The sequence below is a fragment of the Phalacrocorax carbo genome, chromosome 1 (assembly GCF_963921805.1).
Source record: "Phalacrocorax carbo chromosome 1, bPhaCar2.1, whole genome shotgun sequence".
NCBI classification, from domain to species: domain Eukaryota; kingdom Metazoa; phylum Chordata; class Aves; order Suliformes; family Phalacrocoracidae; genus Phalacrocorax; species Phalacrocorax carbo.
The window spans coordinates 30,558,743-30,579,307 of NC_087513.1; the positions used below are offsets into that span (position 1 = coordinate 30,558,743).

At 37.9% G+C, this 20,565-nt stretch overlaps 1 protein-coding gene across 4 annotated transcripts in view; it reads left to right on the forward strand.

The window, feature by feature from the left end:
* Positions 1 to 20,565, forward strand: part of DOCK4 (dedicator of cytokinesis 4) — a 254,956-nt gene that overhangs the window by 137,903 nt on the left and 96,488 nt on the right. For all 4 annotated transcript variants that reach the window (XM_064447407.1, XM_064447417.1, XM_064447423.1 and 1 more), the window contains exons 13-14: positions 3,147 to 3,272; positions 19,818 to 19,942. In XM_064447407.1, coding sequence (XP_064303477.1) covers positions 3,147 to 3,272; positions 19,818 to 19,942 — 251 coding nt within the window. The remainder of the gene's footprint in view (positions 1 to 3,146; positions 3,273 to 19,817; positions 19,943 to 20,565) is intronic.

Consider the following 20,565-nt stretch of genomic DNA (forward strand, 5'->3'; position numbering starts at 1 on the left):
GCTTTGAGAGAGCCATCAGAACACTTCACTGGGGATCACCTTCTTTTCACAGATTATATAAAGTCCTTATGCTCCTAACTTTAGCATTTTTACCAGATTTATCAGATGATCTGCTTCCCTTCTTGCCAATTCCCTTTTCATTTGGCAGCTGGATCCTCAATGGTAAGATTGTTAACTTGAAACCTTGGTTTTTGGAGGTTCTTCAGACTTCCTTCCCTGTGCATCTTTGCTGTGTTTCCATTCTGGTTCAGTTTCTCTCTTTCCTATTGTACCGGACTGTTTACACCGTGTAAGATTTTTAAGTAACTTTGTGATCTTTAATCCAGTGTTCTTAATTATTCTGAAGAGTTGGTGGATGCATACCATTTATATTCCAAAGATGTATTTAAACTATAGGTAAAATGACTAAACCATCTTTTAAGTGTGTTCACTGAGAGATCTTCTTGGTGTTTTGGGGTATAAAAAGATGACTCTTCATTTTCTAACAGTGAATACTGTGAAATACAGAGCTCTAATACCTTTCTCGCCTTGCATGAGCAAGTACTGCAGATCCTTGACAGGTAGCTTATTTCTCAAGGTACAACTATTTTGCCATTGAGGAGGTGTTTTTGACATTTATCTCAGTTTTGAGCTAAATAAAATTCTTCAAGGAAATCTGTGACATTTGTACACAAAGAAAACTATAGTACTAATTGGATTCGAGGTCTTCAACTTTTTGTTTAGGAAACACAATAACTTTCCCAAACACCAGGCGGTGTACAATATCTGATTAATGCTGTTGTGGTTATGTGATCTGGAGCAGTGGCAAATATAGGTTTCCAAGGAAACAGTGCAATAGGGGCACATGAGGGTATGAATATACATAGGTATGTATAACAATTTATTAAAATATAAAAGAAACAAGATTGGAGGTGGGCTAAAATATCCATATATGTAAGTGAGCTATATGCGACCTAGCTCTGCCCATCCAGCGATGAAAATCTTTTCACCTGCTCTAAAAGAGTCTGAGTTTTGCCTGTATCCGTTGGCACTGGTAAGGCCGCACCTTGAGTACTTGAGTGTTCAGTTTTGGGCCCCTCACTACAAGAGGGACGTTGAGTTGCTGGAGCATGTCCAGAGAAGGGCAATGAAGCCGGTGATGGGTCTGGGGAGCAGGTCTTACGAAGAGCGGCTGAGGGAAGTGGGGTAGTTTAGCCTGGAGAATAGAAGGCAGAGGGGAGACCTTATTGCTCTCTACAACTACCTGAAAGGAGGTAGTGAGGTGGGGGTTGATCTCTTCTCACATGTTACTAGTGATAGGACAAGAGGAAATGGCCTCAAGCTGTGCCAGGGGAGGTTTAGATTGGATATTAGGAAAAATGTCTTTACTGAAGAGTGGTCAGGCACTGGAACAGGCTGCCCAGAGAGGTGGTGGTGTCACTATACCTGGAGGTATTTAAAAAATGTGTAGACGTGGCACTTGAGGGCATGGTTTAGGAGACATGGTAGAGTTGGGTTGACAGTTGGACTTGATGATCCTAGACATCTTTTCCAACTTTAATGATTCTGTGATTCTATAACTTCTAACCAATCTCCTGTACCATCAGCTGGCCACAGTGTGGTTTTTCTTCTCATCTACACCAATAATAGTTGTCACTACTTCCTAAAAGATAAGTGGATAACCACACAACAAATTCCCATTACTAAAATAATTCATGTCAATGACATTAAACACAGTCCTTAAAATAGAATGGACTTCACAGAATTTTTTCCGTGTAAGATCTGTTTATGTACCCGTTTGGAGATGTGTAGGTGATCTGTTTTTCATAAGAGAATGGAAGCCTGGTTAGAGTATCATGTTCTCCGGAGTTGCCAAAATAATAAGACATAACTGTAGGTAAGAGGAAAAAGATAAAAGTTGCCATGCTAATTGGATTTCTGATCTCTTTAGTGCCATAGCCTGGACTGGCAGTACTTAGTACAGATTTTTCAAGCTCTGGTTTAAGAACCATCAAACTTCAGGAAAATTTATTCGGTTAAATAGTAACATGGTTGTAGGGGAAATTTCTTCCAAATCCCAAAGGACTGATGACCTTGTTGTTCAGTCTGTGTGTACATGTTATCTACTTAAGCTTAATCTAAAGTTAATTATGACTCTTCTGAGTTGTCTGTTTATCTCCAGTTGCTCAATGTATATGAAGAGTTTGCTTTTATATTCTCCTTGATCTGTATGTTGACACATGATATGTTGTCGTAATGTTGAAGGTCAGGGCAGATGAATTTTTACAAGCTGTATCATTCTGACGCTTGCCTCAGTGCTTATATTTGAAATAACGAAAAGACATGCCTATTGTTTTTGTTAATCTCAGCTGTAATAAATTATACTGTTTGCAATCTGTTTGTATACTGTGGATATGAGTAGATGAAGTTATTTGTCCTTGCTTCTAGAGGAATAAATATTGGAAAATGGTTATACAGCCACCCTTGCATTTTGCATATCTTCTAGCAAACATAAGAAAGATCATGATTGATTAAATCTGATGATTATTGAAAAAAAATTGTAATTTCAGTAATTATGAAATTAGTGTGCCTAAGAAAAATGTTGGTTGTGCTATGTTGGTTTATTAGAGCTTGTTTCTTCAGGTTTTGGATTAATAAGTTGTATCAGGTTAAGTGATGCATTGTAATGAGACTTCCACATTTCTCCCATAGCTAGGGACCATTGTGTTTGCACCTTTTCTTGCATACCAATGAAGGCAGCATTGTGTTGAAGGAATTGAAAAAATTGAAATGGTAGAAAACCTTACTGATTGACATTTCTCTAAATTGGCATTTTTCTAATTCTTTTTCCGCTTAAGGCCTCAGTCCATCCCTTTTGAGATAATTTTGATCCGACGTGTCATTGTAGTTCAGTTACACATCAGTAATAATTTGCGAATGTTTTTTCGTGGGTGGTTGTTTTCAAGTCTTTATTGATTTCTGGATGTTGGTACTGTTCCCAAATACATAAAAAATTTGAGGTGGGTTGGCTTGGTTTTTTTGAACTTCCTGAATTTTTTCTGAGTTCTCAGGAATGCATATATATTTGCAAATATATATAATATTTAAGAGGTAGTGATGACCATATTCTGTTTAAATGTCTTAGTCTTCCTTGTTTTTCTCTTCAGGTCTGGCAGTTTCTCTTCAGTTGCTTCATGGAGACATAGAACAAATTAGGAGAGAGTATACATCCATGTTTACCCATGGAGTATCCATAACAAGGAAACTTGGTTTTTCCAATATTATAATGCCTGGTAAGTTAAAAAGAAAAAAAACTCTCAAAAATCAACAGAAGAAAGAACTAATGAGAAATGACTTTGTTTTCAGATGCTTTCCAAATAAATACTGGATTCTAAAACTACTTAAACTTTTCCAGAGGCTTTTATGTAAGTTTTTTTCAGATAGAAGAAAACTGTGTTCCAGTGGCCCCATTGCATTATACGTTGTATAGTTGTTATGTCAGTGTCAAAAGGGCACATGGCCATAGCAGCCTTATTTGAGAGATGGAACCCCACTTTACAGAAGTGAAGATGACTGAATGCAAGACTGCTGAGCTCTATGCAGAGAAAAAGAAAACCAGCAGAACATTACGTTCTTAGGAGCTGGTAGCTGTCTAAAAAAGGATTCACAGAATTTCACTGACACTGTGAAGCTTCTGGTTTCACCAGGTTTGTGTCTCAAATACTGGAAATAAAGATACTGGAAATGGATAATAATAGGGATGTAGAGACTTTATTTTTATTATTTGGTATGACAAAATATCCAAACACTTAGGCACTAAGGAAGGTGGAAAGGTGGTGCCAATGTGAATGTGAAGAAGCAAATACAGGAAGAAGATTGCAGTAATATTTGTAGTTCTGTCCCTAAAATGAATTTTAAGTTTTGATGGGTTGCTGGAAATTATAAGGCAAATGTCTCTTTAAAGGAAAAGCATACTTGCAAGCAGACTAGTCTGGTATGATTATGGTGGTGTGTTGTTGCTGAGAAATGTTGCAGGGAGGAGCTCACATCTTAGTTTCGGCTGAGTCCACACACAATACCATTGCTCTCTCAAATGTAAATTATCCTCATGACTTGCAGATTTTTAATAGAGACTACCTTCTTCTGACAAAGATCTGTCTTTGCATCCCTGTGCGCCTAAATCAGAAGTAAATTAAGGTTCTGAGGCAAGAACAAATAAGCTTCAATACTTCACTAATCAAGGAGGTCTTAAATAGGCATTTAAAACTCAGTAATGAGGCTCAGCTTTAGCTCTGGGCATGTATTTCTCTTGAACTTCTGCCTGAAACTTGGCAACTGAGAATTCACTCTTGTGTTCTTACTGCCAATTAAACATCTGTCCTTCTGCATCCTTGATCAGTGCTACTAATTGCTTAAAACTTGCACAGAGCAAAAGTTAATAAAACAGTTTTAGCATTATTATGAAAATGCTGGTGTGGCTGTAATGTTTAGAACAATAAAATCCATGAGTCAGATGCCATTTCATTTAAAGGTAGATTATATATGTATGTTTAATGGAAGTATTCACTGGAAATCTTATGGCTTATTAACTAGGGTTTATTTGTTTTATTACTGTTGGATTTGTAATATGAACCAACTGAGTGTTACAGATAACATGGCTGATAACAGTGGAAGCAGTGTTACTGAGCGCACTATAACTCCCATTAAGAAACCTTTCTCCATTTATTTAGTGACCTTCTGCTCTCTGTGTTATCAAATCTTCTAAGTTCTATAAATAGCTCTCGTATCCCATCACTTTCCAGTTGTGAAATAATGTGATGTACTAAACTGCAAAAAACATTATAGCAGAGTACTGTGTAGTCAGCTCCTGGAGGAGTTTCTCAACTCAGTTTCAAAGAATTGCTCAGGCTCAGTTTGTCCCTTTTTCATTTAAAAAAATAATATGTGGGTTCTGGTGTGCTGCTTTCTCAGCCCAAATGTATGCGTACCTCAGTTAAGAAAATGTACAACTTCTATTCTGTGTTTACTAGCATAGAAGAGATTTCTCCCAAAGAGAAATAATCATCTTGCAATGACAAGTTCCAAGGGCTAACCAGAGCAGCATGCCCTAGGCACTGAAATGCCCGCAGGAACCTAGCCTTTGAAATGCTTTTTTCTTTTAAAGCTTCCCTTTCATTTTGTTTCTTTTCTAGTGTCTTTTTTTTTCAGAGATAAATTAGAGAACTTCATCTTTTGCCACTGGAAATGGTCATTAATTAGATCTTATTTTATATTTTTGTTGAAAGTAAGTATGTTGCTGTGGCTAATTAGCACTTAGGTTAGTGTTCTGAACCAGACTCTCTTGAATTATTCAATAGGAAATACTTCATGCTGCTAAACTACAGTATCTCTTTTATAAATGCCATATTTTGAGTCTTTCTCTTATTCTGGTGTATTTAAACTCTCTCTGACCTTCATTTTTCATCATGTCAATCCTTTTCTCTTTGGAGGTTTTGCCATTAAAAGTAACTAGGACCAGCATACATGCCAAACCAGAATTTTGTTGACAATAATAATGTATGTTTTTATAAAGCAGTGCTTTTTACATCACCAGAGCCTGACAGGGTGAAGCCACAGAATGCTCTTCTCAGGACAAGGTGGAATTTTTTAATGAAGAACTCCAAGTGTTTTAGGAAATGAAGTAGATGGCTAGAAAAAAGCATATATGATTCAGAAAGGCTGTGAAATAAGTAACTTTATTCTAGCTGATAGAAGAAGGAAATGCAATGGAAGCGTTATCTTGTGAGTCTAATTAGCACTACTTAGTATACAAAATTTAGCATTTAATATTTGCAAGCATACTATACTTTTTGAGCAGTTCTTTAAGTTAGATTAATGTACATACAGGTGATGGAGTATGAAAGCCCTTTTGTATTTTTCTGTACATACTTTTACTAGCTTTTTTCCTGTTTTAGGTAGTGTAGTCTTACAGAATCTGTTTCCAAATTTGACTTATAGCATCTGTATCAGTGCATAACATCAGTGATGCATATGCTTGTGTGTTCTAGCACATATGCATGTACACATTCTTTTGCACCTTTGTGGAAGATATTTAATTCCGTAAAAAAGCCCGATCCATTAGTGTGTTCTCTGGGATTTTTAGAATTGGAATAAACCCTAGCACAGCTGTTTGTCTAAATGAGGACTTACTGGAGGAGCCATAGCTCCATGCTAGGCCTGCTAGTTGTAAACAGACCCTAAACTATAGTGTGGTAAGCATCCATATAGTTGCACATCTTACTTTCCTGTGCTTATCAGACCAGAACTGCATCTGCTTTACTTTATTTAAGCTATATTGTTCTTAATAGTGCTAAGTCTATTACTGGTAGTAGTTGTCTTGACTGCTTGGTATATTCAAAGCCAAAATCCATTCGGCATGAAACGCTAGCACATAAAGTAAAAGAATCCTGTGTCTTTCTGTAGAATCCTTTTTCACTAAGCGGTTCAGTTAGGTCCAACCCTTACTTCCTGGAACTTGACCTACAAACCTAGTCTGTGCAGCTGTGTATATAATATCAATGATAATTCTTATTTTAAACAGCTATAGATACGGTTTTGAAAGGCTTTGTATCTTGTAGAGGACAGCAGCTTACCTCCAAATGTCTTAGTCCATAAAATATACTGTAATGTATAAGCAATTGGCCTGTTGGCTGACATCTCAACTGATATTCATAGATGGGTATCGAATAGCTATACACACCCTGTTTCAGCTTATGATCTGAACTGGTGGCATTACCACTGCTGAGATCTGATCACCACTTGCTCTGAGTTAAGATGAGAGTTTATACTTCTTCCTGTCCATCTAAATTATTAAACTCTTACGATATTAGAAGAGGGTAAAGAATTGACAAGTCAGGACAAAGGTATTATATTGGCTGTTGTTTCCCTGGTACATGAGTTAGATGGTCTATAATGCTGGTATCTATAGCTGAGCTAGTCAGTCCTGACAGCGAAGTTCTTGGCTTGTAATCCTTCACGCTGAATTTTTTGGTCCTCTCTTAATCCTGTGATATCATTTCACAAATAACAAAGCTAAAGACTCTACATGAAGCTGCCGTATTAATTTTTGTAATGGAATTTTAATACTTCCAGACTTATATTTGTCAAACAATAAAAGTCACATTTTGTTTCTCAGTGTTCTGTCTTTTTTCTACAATTTCTGCTAATGCAACAGATAGAATGAGCTGCCCAGGATGTTGCAGCGCTTTTAAGTTTCCTACATTAAGCTTTCATGTGCTTGATTTAGGAAAAATAACTTAGGGTTTTTACCATCACATCTGCATTGCTTTGCACTTGTCAACTTTTAACTTCATCAGATGTCCTTTAGCTGTCCAGTTAAATTTCATCAGAATCCTCTTTGAAAGCTACTGAATATACTCATTACTCCTTCATCTGGATTATTGAACGGTCTTTTATTCTTTTTGTGTGCAAGTATATGGTCTCCAATCTTACTTTCGATTTTCAGAAGCTTTTAAAATGAAACTAGAACTGGAATCTTTGTCTTTTTATACAAATGATCTCACAAAATGCTATCCATGTGATAACATGCATTTTTCAATGATGTGATTTTGACTGGAAACATATTCCCTCTTTCAAAGCTTAGAATAAGAGTCTGGAGAGCAAAAATGTAGAGAAAGCTATGGAATCTGTTCTCTTCATCATGGTAAGTGTCTGTATCTGTCAGTGAGCTTGGACTTAAAGAGCTGTTGATTCTAGGAAAAGAAATATATGTCTGACACACTTAAGCATTTTTCTCCCACGAGCAGTGGTATGAATTTTTCTAATCTTCTTCATCCTGTATGGAGTACGAACAGCCTAAATTTAACACCTGCCATTGTTTGCTGTTCTGATTTCCAAGAAGCCAGAAATATGTAGTTTTAATTAGTGAAAGTAGCATTGCCTGGGTATATTACTTACACAAAATATGTTTAAGCAATATGGAGTAAAGGACACCCTGAATTTTGACCTTTCGTGAAACTGTAGTACTCTGTGGGGAATATCCTCTGCTTTCTAAATCCTATTTTAATACTTTTATTAAAGCTTTGATCATATCTGCCAAAGGAATTATCATTTCTACAAGTCACTGGAGAAAACAAAGATACTAATACATGACTACATACTTGGTTAGACAAATGCAAGGAACTTTTGTATTATTTTCCTTTTCCTTCCCATTGCCTCTCTTATTTTCGTGGTTCATTAGGAACTGAAGGAAAAATACAAGAGAACTATGGAAAGGGAAGAAAGCCCAGAATTTAATTGGACTTCCCTTGCTTTAAAGTGTCTGGAAGTGGAGAACAGGGAAAAGGGTCTTCTGCATTTTATAGTACTTGGAAGAGTTAGATGGCTTTCTTCTGAGCATAGAATAGTAGCAGTGATGCATGGGAAGTGTATACAAGGATAGTTATAGCTTGGAAGTCTTTCTTCAATAAATCAGGTAAAGAGCACTAGCAAACTAGCAAGTGAATGCTTTAGCTCTGTAGAAATAAATGGTCTGTCAAAATTCAGTTGGAAATAATGTCTTTATATTGCAGCTATACAGAATCAACAGGTCAAAGTTTTCTGTTAAAAAGCTTGTAAGTCTTTTATTCCCTGCTTGTTCAAAGCAATTTGGTTTATATCTCATTGTTAAAAGGAAGAGCAAAAGAAAAATAATCACAGAGCACTTGGGTCTTCTGTGGTAGATCTACAATCCATTTGAAGTCTGAAGCTATTACAGTTTGAGAATCCCTCATAAAGAGTATTTCATTTGTTTAATCAGCTGTTTTCTGATGACTTTTTCTTAGGGCTTGTTGAGTTTCTGGAATAAAGCTGAAAATGCAGATAATGTTCTATTGTAAAAGGACAGTAGGGTAACTGAGAATAGGAATCTGTTCATCTTTGCCTTTGATTTAAATGCCAAAGCTTACTTAATCCAATAGGAAAAAGGCCGTAGTGTTACCAAAGTCACCAATGCTCCTGAAATTCTAACACATGCAGAATTGTTTTAATGTTTGGCTTACATATAGACAAGAATATCAGTGATAATAAGACCTTTTCTATTATTTATATACTGCTAGCTAGTTTTTATATTACTTTCTGCCCATCCACTGTCATATACTGAAATGCAGACACACACCCTGCGCCAAATAAGTTTTTGTGAAGTATAACCCAACGGGTCCCAATCTGAGACCTTTTCTTTGTAGGTATGTATTTAAGCACTGAGTACAACATTTTCTCATTCTTGAGTCATGTGTGAATATTACTCATAAATAGTAATTCTTGTGAGGCTGTGAGAAGCTTCTTGTAAATAGCAAAGTTGTTTGTCACAATAATGGGGAAGTCAAGGTATTGCTATACGGGGAGAAAGCACTGTACAGACAGCTGACTGCTGCTTGTCAGTGTCTTTAAATCTGACACGTTTACTGACAGCTTCAAGCATGCCAATGAGATTTGTCCTGTTTCTTTAAAGTGATGAATACATTCACTGATAAGCAGCCAGCCGCTCTTTTGGTATCTTCTACAATGCAAAACAAAAAAGAAATTGTTTCAATAATGGGATTTCACTTCCCTACAGTGATGAAATTCTTCGTGAAATGCAGTGTGCCTGTATTTTCCTGAGCCAATCTCCTTAAGGATGCCCTTCTCTCAGATAACATCCTTCTGTACTATGATTTTCACAAATCATGCCAGATCGTTTAACTTTAATTTTTTTAATTAAATTTTTTTTAATACAATTCTGGATCCTGTGTAAGAAATCAGGAAGGGAAGGCAAAAGATCAGCACAGCTGAGTAAAGACGTGCTGGTCAAACTAAAGGGCAAGAAGGACATGCACAGGCAGTGGAAGTAGGGACAGCTATCCTGGGAAGAGTATAGGGACATTGCCCAGTTATGTAGGGATGGCGTCAGGAAGGCCAAGGTGCAGCTGGAGTTGAACTTGGCAAGTGATGCAAAGAATAATAATAACTTCTGTAGGTATGTCAGCCAGAAAAGGAAGGTCAAGGAAAGCATACCCCCCTGATGAACAAGACTGGCAAACTGGTAACAACAGACAGAGAGAAGGCTGAGGTACTCAACAACTTCTTTGCCTCAGTTTTCGCTGGCCATCTGTTCCCACACCTCTCGTGGATGGACCTCAAGGCAGGGACTGTAAGAGAAGATCATGTTCAAGGCCACCTGAGGAACCTGAACGTACATAAGTGTATGGGACCCAGTGAGGTGCATCCCAGAGTCCTGAGGGAATTGGTTGATATTGTTGCCAAGTCACTCTCCATGATATTTGAAAAGTCATGACACTCAGTGGAAGTCCCTGGTGACTGAAAGAAGGGAAACACTGCACCCATTTTTAAAAAGGGTAGAAAGAAGGACCCTGGGAACTACTGACTGGTCAGCCTCACCTCTGCGCCAGGGAATATCATGGTACAGACCCTCCTAGAAGCTATGCTAAGGTGCCTGGAGGACAGGGAGGTGATTCAACACAGCCAGTGTGGCTTCACCAAGGGCAAGTCTTGCCTGACCAACTTAGCAGCCTTCTATGATGGAGTGACTACATCAGTGGACAAGGGAAGAGCTATGGATGTCATCTATCTGGACTTCTGTAAGGCGTTTGACATGGTCCCCCATAGCATCCTTCTCTCTAAATTGGAGAGATGTGGTTTTGATGGGTGGACTGTTCAGTGGATGAGGAACTGGTTGGATGGTTGCATCCAGAGAGTAGTGGTCAACAGCTCAATGTCTATGGCTGGATCATTGATGAGTGGTGTCCGTCAGGGGTCTGTACTGGGACCAATGCTGTTTAATATCTTAATCGATGACAGACAGTGGGATTGTGTGCACCCTCAAAAAATTTGCAGATTACACCAAGGTGAGTGGTGTGGTTGACTCACCTAAGGGACAGATGCCATCCAGAAGGACCTGGACAAGCTTGAGAAGTGGACCCATGTGAATCTCCTGAAGTTCAACAAGGCCAAGTGCAGGGTCCTGCACCTAGGTTGGGGCAATCCCCGATGTCAATACAGGCTGGGGGATGAAGGGATTGAGAGCAGCCCTGCCGAGAAGGACTTGGAGGTACTGATGGATGAAAAAGTGGTCATGAGCCAGCAATGTGCACTTGCAGCCCAGAAGGCCAACTGTATCCTGGGCAGCATCAAAAGAAGCATGGCCAGCAGGTTGAGGGAGGTGATTCTGCCCCTGTATTCTGCTCTGGTGAGACCCCACCTGCAGTACTGTGTCCAGCTCTGGAGCGCTCAGATGGGAAAGACATGGACCTGTTGGGGTGGGTCCAGAGGAGGGTCACAAAAATAATACGAGGGCTGGAGCACCTCTCCTATGAGGACAGGCTGAGAGAGATGGGGTTGTTCAGCCTGGAGAAGAGAAGGCTGCGGGGAGACCTTATTGCAGCCTTTCAGTACTTAAAGGGAGACTCTAAGAAAGATGGGGACAGACTTCCTGTGGTGATAGGACATGGGGTAATGGTTTAAACTAAAAGAGGGTAGATTCAGACTAGATATAAGGAAGAAATTTTTTACAATGACGGTGGTGAAACACTGGCACAGGTTGCCCAGAGAGGTGGGAGATGCCCCGTCCCTGTAAACTTTCAAGGTCTGGTTGGACAGGGCTCTGAGCAACCTGTTGTAGTTGAAGATGTCCCTGCTCATTGCAGTGGGGGTTAGACTAGATAACCTTTTAAGGTTCCTTCCAACCCAAAGCATTCTATGATTCTATGAAATCATCGAAGTTCAACTGCTAGAAAGGCATTAGCAAGAGTTTAGTATTGGTACAGTATTCCAGGATTTAATCTCTTCTGCCCCTGCAAAGTGTGTATATTAATAAATGCATATATTTTGATGGTTAAAGTATTTACAAGGTCCAGGTTGTGACTACTGCATGTATGATCAACTTGTTGAAATTTAGGCTACGTGCTGGTGGTCAGTGCTATGTCACCCAGGCAAAGGGCCACCTCCTTTTGAATTGAACTTTTCTGTCGTGTTCCCTGTGTTTCTGTAAATTGCTTGTTCTTATCATAACTTTAGCTGTGCCAGTTCCAAGTTTACTGGGCTAAAAAGGGAGTGGAAGACTTCCTGCCCTTGCCTTTTATCTTCCAGTTTTGCTTGTTATTGTCAGGATATCAGATTGGATAGTAACATCATAGAATATCCTAGCGGCTAGAAGGCATAGCATGGATTGACTCAAAGGGTAGGAGACAAGATGGATCCCTAGTCCTTTCCTCAAGTTAAAATCACCTTCTACGTGGTTTTTTGAGATTCTGCCACTGACAGTAGCTACACAGCTCTTGTCCCATTCTACAAAGTACTCTATGGAGCTTTTCTCTAAAACATTTTGCATCCACAAGGTCCTGGATAATACTGTTTTGTCTGTGCCACATCCAGAGGTTTTTCAGTCCCTACAACTGAAATTGTTTTAAGAGCTGTTCAAGTCATGTTTGGGGTATAAAACAAAGCAACTCATTAGCTTGTATTTTACAGGGATGTAAATGATCAGGAACTTTCTTGAAACCAAATAATATTTTCTGCTCTTTTCATGGTTCTAAAGGACCTGTAATTCTGAGTAAAGCTTTCAGAAAAAGCAGCTCCTAACAAAAGCTCCTAGTGAGTTCTGTGTAATTACTTTTAAATTAGTGGCTGCTGTCAGGACAGTTTAGATTTGCACACAGAGAGCTATAACTATCAGAGATTCTATCTTGTTCAAATACAGTCAAGCTGTGCTTTGTTACAGTACTAAATAATCAAATGGGAATTTATTTCACTAGAAAGCTTTTTTTGAGAATAGTTGGCAAATTAAACTCTCTTTTCTTTCTAACAGACAGCTACCTTTGATCTTTGAGCGCTATCTTCAGCTTGAAAACCTTGTTCCATTTTTATATGCTACAAGAAATTCTACAGTTCTAAATGCAGTTGGAATACGAGAGAAGTCTTGTTGCTATAATATCTGTGTTGCAGTTGTAACACAGCTTCCCCAGTATAAGTTTAAAAACAGTTTTGTGATGAAGGATCATTACTTTGACAGTTAGGTTAGGTACAAATGTTTCTAGAAAAATAAAAGAACAAACAATGCATTCGTACAAACATTCTCCTGATGCTTGTCCTGAACTGACCTTGTAATTACTAGCACCTGTGTTGTTCTTGCTACCTGAGGTTCAGTGGGAGCATTCAAGCCTCTGTGAGCTGGGGGCAGCTTGCACATAGGTCCATAGCTGGGGGTACACCCCATGAGCAGCAACAGACCAGTGCTTGTACGCAGGTCCTGAATAGTGATGATGCAGTCTCCTGTCAGTGAAGGAAAGGGAGCCTGCAGGGCCATCCCATAATGAAACTCCTGGTGGAGAGGGAGGACCCCTGAGCGTGCACTGTCATCTCCAACCTGCAAACTGCTGCTGGCTCTTTTCTCTTTACTGATTATTTAAAATCTGTGTTTTATAGTTGGCAGGTTCAGGAAGGCTGACCTCCATTAGCTAAGCATGTCCTCCAGCAGTCTGTCTTGTGGTTGGTTTGTGACTTTAACTGGCCTTTCCTCCTGCTCCTTGCAATTGCCTCTTCCATGTAATTGATGCTGATCAGTTCTCTGTCCTCCACTTCCATTCAGCCCATGGATACTTCATTGATACTTGGAGTTAAGTGATGAAGCTTCTTCTGCTTCTTCTTAGGTCAGAAACCTTCAACTATCATGTGCCTGGTTAGCACCTACATCTGGGGCAAGAAGGGTTTGGAGTTTTTCCTCTCTCAGCCTATAAATAGAGCTTTCAAGATATTTTTGCTAGGTCAAAGCTGAAACGTATTGGCAGGGCCATATGAAGAGGCAGGTACTGCCAATGATGTGCTGTACACATTTTGATTTAGCAGTCCAGACATTTCAATTCAGCACCTTTCATGTACAGTTAAATTCACTTACCAGAGTAAATGTCCCTGCAGAATATGCACTTAACACTTTGTGCTGCATGGGAAAGTTAAGGTTGTATAATTGTCTGCATCACTGCAGCTTTACTTTTTTTGTTGTTGTTGTTAAATTCTATGGAACTTTAATTTCCATATAGCTCTAGCCCTCACTTCACAGTAGAAGCTCTTGTAGGAATGTTTCAGTCTGTAGCTTTTAATATTTAAAAACCTTGTTTTGATTAGCCAAATAGGTGAAATAATAGGGTTCTAAGTAGTGCGGAAGTATTAGTGTTAATGGGTCAGTTCTGTAATTAGGACAGAATATATTGGTACCCTTTTTCAACACATTGCATTGTTGTCTGAAGTAAGAACAAACAGCTTTCCTAGATACACTCTTTGATCCCCACAGTTCTTCTGAGACAGAAGAACAGAAGAGACAGCTTATTACTTCCTACTGTCATGGGGACCAACACCAGCCTTTTTTTTTTTTTTTTCCAGTAGTTTGTCATTTCACATCCAATGTACAACAACCTTCTGCATTACCTACGGTTGGTTGTAACATGTTAACCTCGTTTTTTTATTGGGATAGTGGCTAGAAGGTAGCTGTGGCAAGATTAGCAGCTTTTTAAGCAGTGAAATGATTCAGACAACATAGAAATGAAACACATGGATTCTTTAATTTGCTTTTCTCCAGCTTCTCTTGACTCAGCCCGTAACCCACATGTCTAGAAATACTCTTTGCATCTAAGGAGACCTAGGTGGTTTAGCTTCACGAAACATGTTTAATGATCTTAGTGTCTGTGGTTCACCATTCTTCAGTCTTTTCTTACCCAGAAAACTGTATGTCAGTCCTAGACAAAGCTGACTTATAATGGGGTTTGACCCTGTAATGTTTAACAGTGTAACTAACTGGATGTTGACAAACGTGTTTGTTGCACAGACCAGAAGCCCTGGTGAATTCAGAAACCTTAAAGAAACTGTCACAACAGGAGTTGGGGGATGGAGATGCTCCATAAGAACAAGTGAAAATTAGCTGCCCTTTCTTTTGAAAGAAATGCTTTCAAATGTTCTAGATCTTTCATACCACACAAATTCATTATATGTAGAGGTAGGTTTGCCAGCTTAAAGTTGAGCATCATTTTTTCTATTGTTTTCAGTTGCTTATTCCTGTACCAAACTTCATGCTGAAAATAACCATTGGATGTTTTCACTGAGACAGACCTAGAGAAGAGGATTTTGTATTTCTCAACATGGATATAAACGGGAATAAATCTGTTGCTTTTTTTCATTATGTTTAAAGTCTCATCATACCCGATTGAGATTCAATCCTATAGGCATGTTTTCAACCAGTAACTAAAATCTGATGTATTGTACTGTATAAGGTGTGCCTCTCTTGTTTCTCTGTAAATTCTTCACATTTTGTCAAGTGTAAGACTGTGTAAAAATCTCAGTACACATACCCCTGGGAGAGATTTTTCTGATTCATACAGATGCTTTAGCTGAGATACCATTTGTACTCACCAAAGTCTGCCTCAGAACTCAGATACTGAGCAGGACTTTCCCTTTCCGTGCTACTTATCACTGTAATTGCCCCCTTAGTGAAAACAGACGATTTAATCTGTCAGAATTATCTGTCTGGTATAACGGTTAAGGCAAAGATCCCTTAGGAAAATGGTGTATTCTTGTAATCAATTGTGTAATTGCAGTTGCCAGAAATTGAAAAGATCAGTTAAAGGAGGAGAGATAAATTCAACAATTTGTTGATGTTCGAATACTTTATGGAGGAAGTTGGAATTGTTTTCACTGGAATGCTCTTAGTTTTACACAGACAATTGCAGGTTTTGGAGAGAGAATTTCTGTTAAGAGAGACTGAAGCAATGGCATTTCTACACTGAGGAAGTAGAAGTGATCAAGATATCACCAGAGCAATATATTGAGAGTGAAATACTTTTTAAAAATTGGATCCAAATATATTTGTCTAAGTTTTTATTATAACTTTTCTTTCCTCCTTCCTTTCCAGGACAAAGTTTACTTTCCAAATCCATTTTCTTTTTTACAGTCAGCTATTTTCTCTTAAGGCTTTGTGCTTGATTTTAACAATCCTATTGACTTTTTGATCTTATGAGTTCATATATGTTCATATAAAGATTGTGCCAAAGATTTATCAGGAGCATGGCTTTCCATTCTTAACATTCCAGTACACTTATCTAATCTGTGCAAGTTCAACATAGTTGGTTTTCTTACATTTTGGTTGCAAGTAGTGATCTTTTTTAAACCAAAAGTGAAATACGTGTGAGTACAAATCCAGACACAAGGCCAAATTTAAACCAAAACCTACATTTTTGTAAAGATTATAAAACATCAGATATGCCACATACTTTGAGAAAAGGAAGCTGCTGTTATATTTGCCTGATGCAGACTGTGCCCTTGATATATAGCCCATAGTTTACGTTCTTTTTGATTAATTTTCCAGTCCGTTTCAGTTATCTCTCCTCCTTTTCTATCCATCTAAATATAAAACATTGTTATTCCTCATATAGCATGAGAGGCTTAGCCTCAGATTTAATTTGCCTTGCATGATAACAGAGAAAATCTGGCATTTTCTTTCAGTAACGTGACCCACGTGTCTTCATTTGCTCTGAGACATTGAAAATAGAGTAGAGTTTCCTGAATGGAAGAGAAACAGGACAAAATTAATCTGACCTATCTTCTCATGGCACTAATTACAACCTCTGCCAAGGTTCCGTAAGGGGAGAACAGGACAGTGCTTGTGAAAGTACGTCCTACTCCTGTGTCTTTTTTCCTTGTGATTTGCTTTCTTCTGGAATTAAAAAGGTGAAACTCAGTGGGTTTGGATTTTTTTAAAAACCTTAAAATGCAGACACCATTTTTGAAAGCCTGCTTAACTTACATGAAGCTCTAATTCCTTCTTTTACAAATGCTTTCTTGTTTTTGCATAGAATCATAGAATGGTTTAGGTTGGAATGTACCTTTAAATGTCATCTCTAAAGATCAAGATCATCATCGCTGCCCCCAACACCACCACGGGCGGGGACATCTTTCACTAGATCAGTTTGCTCAAAGCCACGTCCAACCTGACCTTGAATACTTCCAATGATAGGGCACCCACAACTTCTCTGTGCATCCTGTTCCAGTGTCATTTTCATTTAAATCCTGTACAGTTTATTTAAAAAGGAAAAAATATGGTTTTCACTGAGTCTCATCTGGGCTAGGTCATGAAATTTGTCGTGGAAACGGTTACTTGGTTATGTTTCTCTGAAGACCCCATGGAAAATTGAAATAATTCCTTGCTGATAAATAGTGACTGATGCATGTAGAATTCAAGTTAATCTTTAAAGAGAAATTGCTGCAACTACAAGTCGTGTGCTCAAATCAGTTATATAACAAAGCTTCTCGTATTATTGTGTGTTGTCATTTTTTCTGAATGTAAGACCCTTGCAAGTGACCAACTGCCAGCACCAACTAGAACCGATCCTAGCATAAGTGTACGCTAAGCAAGGACTCAACGTATTGCATGCTCTTTGGTAACCATACTGTACTAGCTTCTAAAACTTTTATAATAAAAGATTACTGCAATGTGGAAATAATCAGATTCTATTAGTTTTAAGGGTAATTTTGTGACATGAATAAACATACAAACAGCTTTACTAATTCAGATGAAGGGCCCATCTAGCCTGAGTGTTGTAAACAGGCTTGTAAGGAAGAGTAAGAACTGAGCATGCATATATGCATGTATGGTAATTACCGCTATGCTCTCTCAGCCTCCAGCTATTTTCAGCTCAAGGGATTTCCTGAACTGCTTATGATTGTCTGTTTCATATCCTTTAGTGGATCTTCTGTCCACAACTTCTCCATTCTTCCCTTGAACCCTTATATTTCTGACATTCACAAGATTCCTTGGAAGGGTTTCGGTTTCTGTTTGGTTTTTATTTTGGTGGGTTTTTTGTGTTTGTTGTTGTTTTGTTTTGTTGGGTTTTTTTTACAAGTCTGCTGTCCATTACCTGAATAAGCACCACCTTTTGCTTACTTTGAACCTGGTTCTCTCCGGGAACCAGAGGCTGATTCAATGATTGCACACACTTATTAGTAATTCCGCTCTTTCATCCTTGACTTCACAGAAAACTCTTAAGTGAATACCATCTGGTGCTGGTATTTTTTTCTGTTCATTCTGTCTAGCTGTACTCCAGCCTCTGTCCATAGTTGTTTCAGAAGATAATTGATAAGATAATACAATAGCAGATTTCCCTCCTTTTTTTAAATGGGCATGGTTCTTGAGGGCTTGATAATACAGTAGTTTCCTCTTTTACCTTTTTTCCCCTCTATTTGGCAATGGTTTAGATTGTGCTTTGGAGGAATCATTTAATTATTTTGCATACAGTGATGGAATAATATTATAAAAATATTAGAAGACTGTAGCAAGACCATTGTTGCTGGTACTTAAAAATCACTGGAGAGTATCCTGGAAAGTTCAAGCAGGTCAAAATCTGCTTGTAGTTTAAAATGAGGCCAGAAATTGAAGATGCACTAATTATTTATTAGTGACGTATCTTTTAATTAATTTTACCCACAGTACAAGTATCCATCTCATGTTTGACTTCTAAGTGGTACACCTATAAATACACAAAACTGTCATACTAGGTTTCTTTTCACCAGTGCTCAGTGAAAATCTGCTTTATTAAAAGGGGATATTCCCATTATGCTACACTTGAATTTCACTAGATGAAAGCACACATTTTCAATTTCTTTTTCCCACAAATGTAGAAATTAGAATTTTAGAAGATGCTTCTAATTATGATGCTGTTCATCCTTCATTTTTCTAGTGTTTCACAAGGAAAGTCCAATTGCTTTGAAGTAGTCCTAGTAGTGTTTTTGTCCAGAGCTAAATTAATTTACACTTTTTTGAAACAGATTTAGTATCTTCAAACAGAACAGGGGCTTCCCTACCATGGCACTCCGGTCACCACCAGGACTGCTTCTCCCCCTGTCCTCCCACAACTGCCAAACAATCTTTCTTCCTTTCATCAACTATACAGTTTGTGGTTTGTGTCGATTCAAACTAAAATAAAATTACCATTGATGTCATCCAGAAGATCTGGTTACGGTCTGACAGAATACTTAGTATGTTAATGTATGAACATGCAAAGAGTTTCAATTTCAGCATGCTAGCAGTATTTAATAACTTGTGTTCTGTGTGACACTTAGGTAGTGCCTGTATTGGATTTGTAGTTCGAATGCGTTGATGAAGATTTTAATTTCTCAGAAACCTTTCCAAAAAGCAAAAAATAAGCTAAGCTAACTTTTTGCTAGAAAACTTTGGAACACCTAGTCAATGTAAAATATATTGAGATCTTTTAGATCAGAATGACAGATTTGAACGCTAGTGACCTGGGAAGCCTGCCCTTCTAATGGGAAGAACAACAGCCTTTTGTTTTTTGCTTCTTCAAAGTAATACACTTCCTTTAGAGATTAAATGTAAAAAAAGATGTAATGTCATAATCAGTTCTTCAAGGAGACATTAAACAGAGAAATGTGAAGACTAAAAATGAAAGGAAATATCTTAATATTGCCTTAGATTAAAAGAGGAATGAAATGAGGTGAAGCTAGACCTCAGCTTCGCTATAGGTGGAGTTGCCACTGTAAAGACCAAAAAGAGCTAACAGATGAGTAAAAGTCCCTAGAATTGGATTCATATGGCAGATAATCTCGGGCTTTTAGAGGGATGAAGCTTTTCTTGGCTTATGACAGCAACTGTTATTTAAAATCTGAAAATTCTGATGAATTGAGGGTGTGGTACTATCTTCTGTTTGGAAGAGAAGATGCAAGTCTACTAAAGTACTAAAAGCAAGAAGTAAGGAAGTTGAACTGACTTTTGCACACTTTGTGTTTGGTTTGGTTTGATTTTTTTATAGGTGAAATGAGGAATGATTTATATATCACTGTAGAAAGAGGCGAATTTGAGAAAGGAGGGAAAAGTGTGGCCAGAAATGTGGAAGTAACAATGCATGTCGTGGACAGCAGTGGTCAAATTTTAAAGGTATATTTTTTGTATGTATTTCCTTGCTGTAGTTAATTTCGATACACTTTTTCAGATGTAAATCATCTTTTGTGGCACCATTTGAAGAGTACAAATTGCTTTAGAATGGTCTTGTTTATCTTTTGTAGTCTTTAGATATTCAAAGTATTTCCACTTTGCTTAAAACCCATATAAAACGCATGTTTGTTTTATTTCTGTGATCAGTTACATGATTCAGATAAACACATATAATTGCCAACCAAATAACTAATGATTCCATTAAGATGCTGGAAAATGTTGCAGCAAGATCACGTTTTGGAGAATTTTTTATTTTATAATAATTCTTCTTAGTAGGTATCCATTTCCTCATGATATACAGAACATGTTTTGATTATTTCAATTTTGTGTCTTATTTTAATAAATCAGAGATCCTTGATGCAAAAATTGCCACCGTGTATCAATAAAAGAATAAATTAATGTTTCTTCAGATTTGGTTGTACACTGCTGGTGATAGCTTACAAACAGGCACTGGTTTATATTTTAATTATTAATAGATGACTGTTTCTCAGATATTTTTTTTCCTGTTCCAAAAGATTTCTGTTCACCTTCAACCTTTTCCATATCTATTTAGCATCATTTTTTTT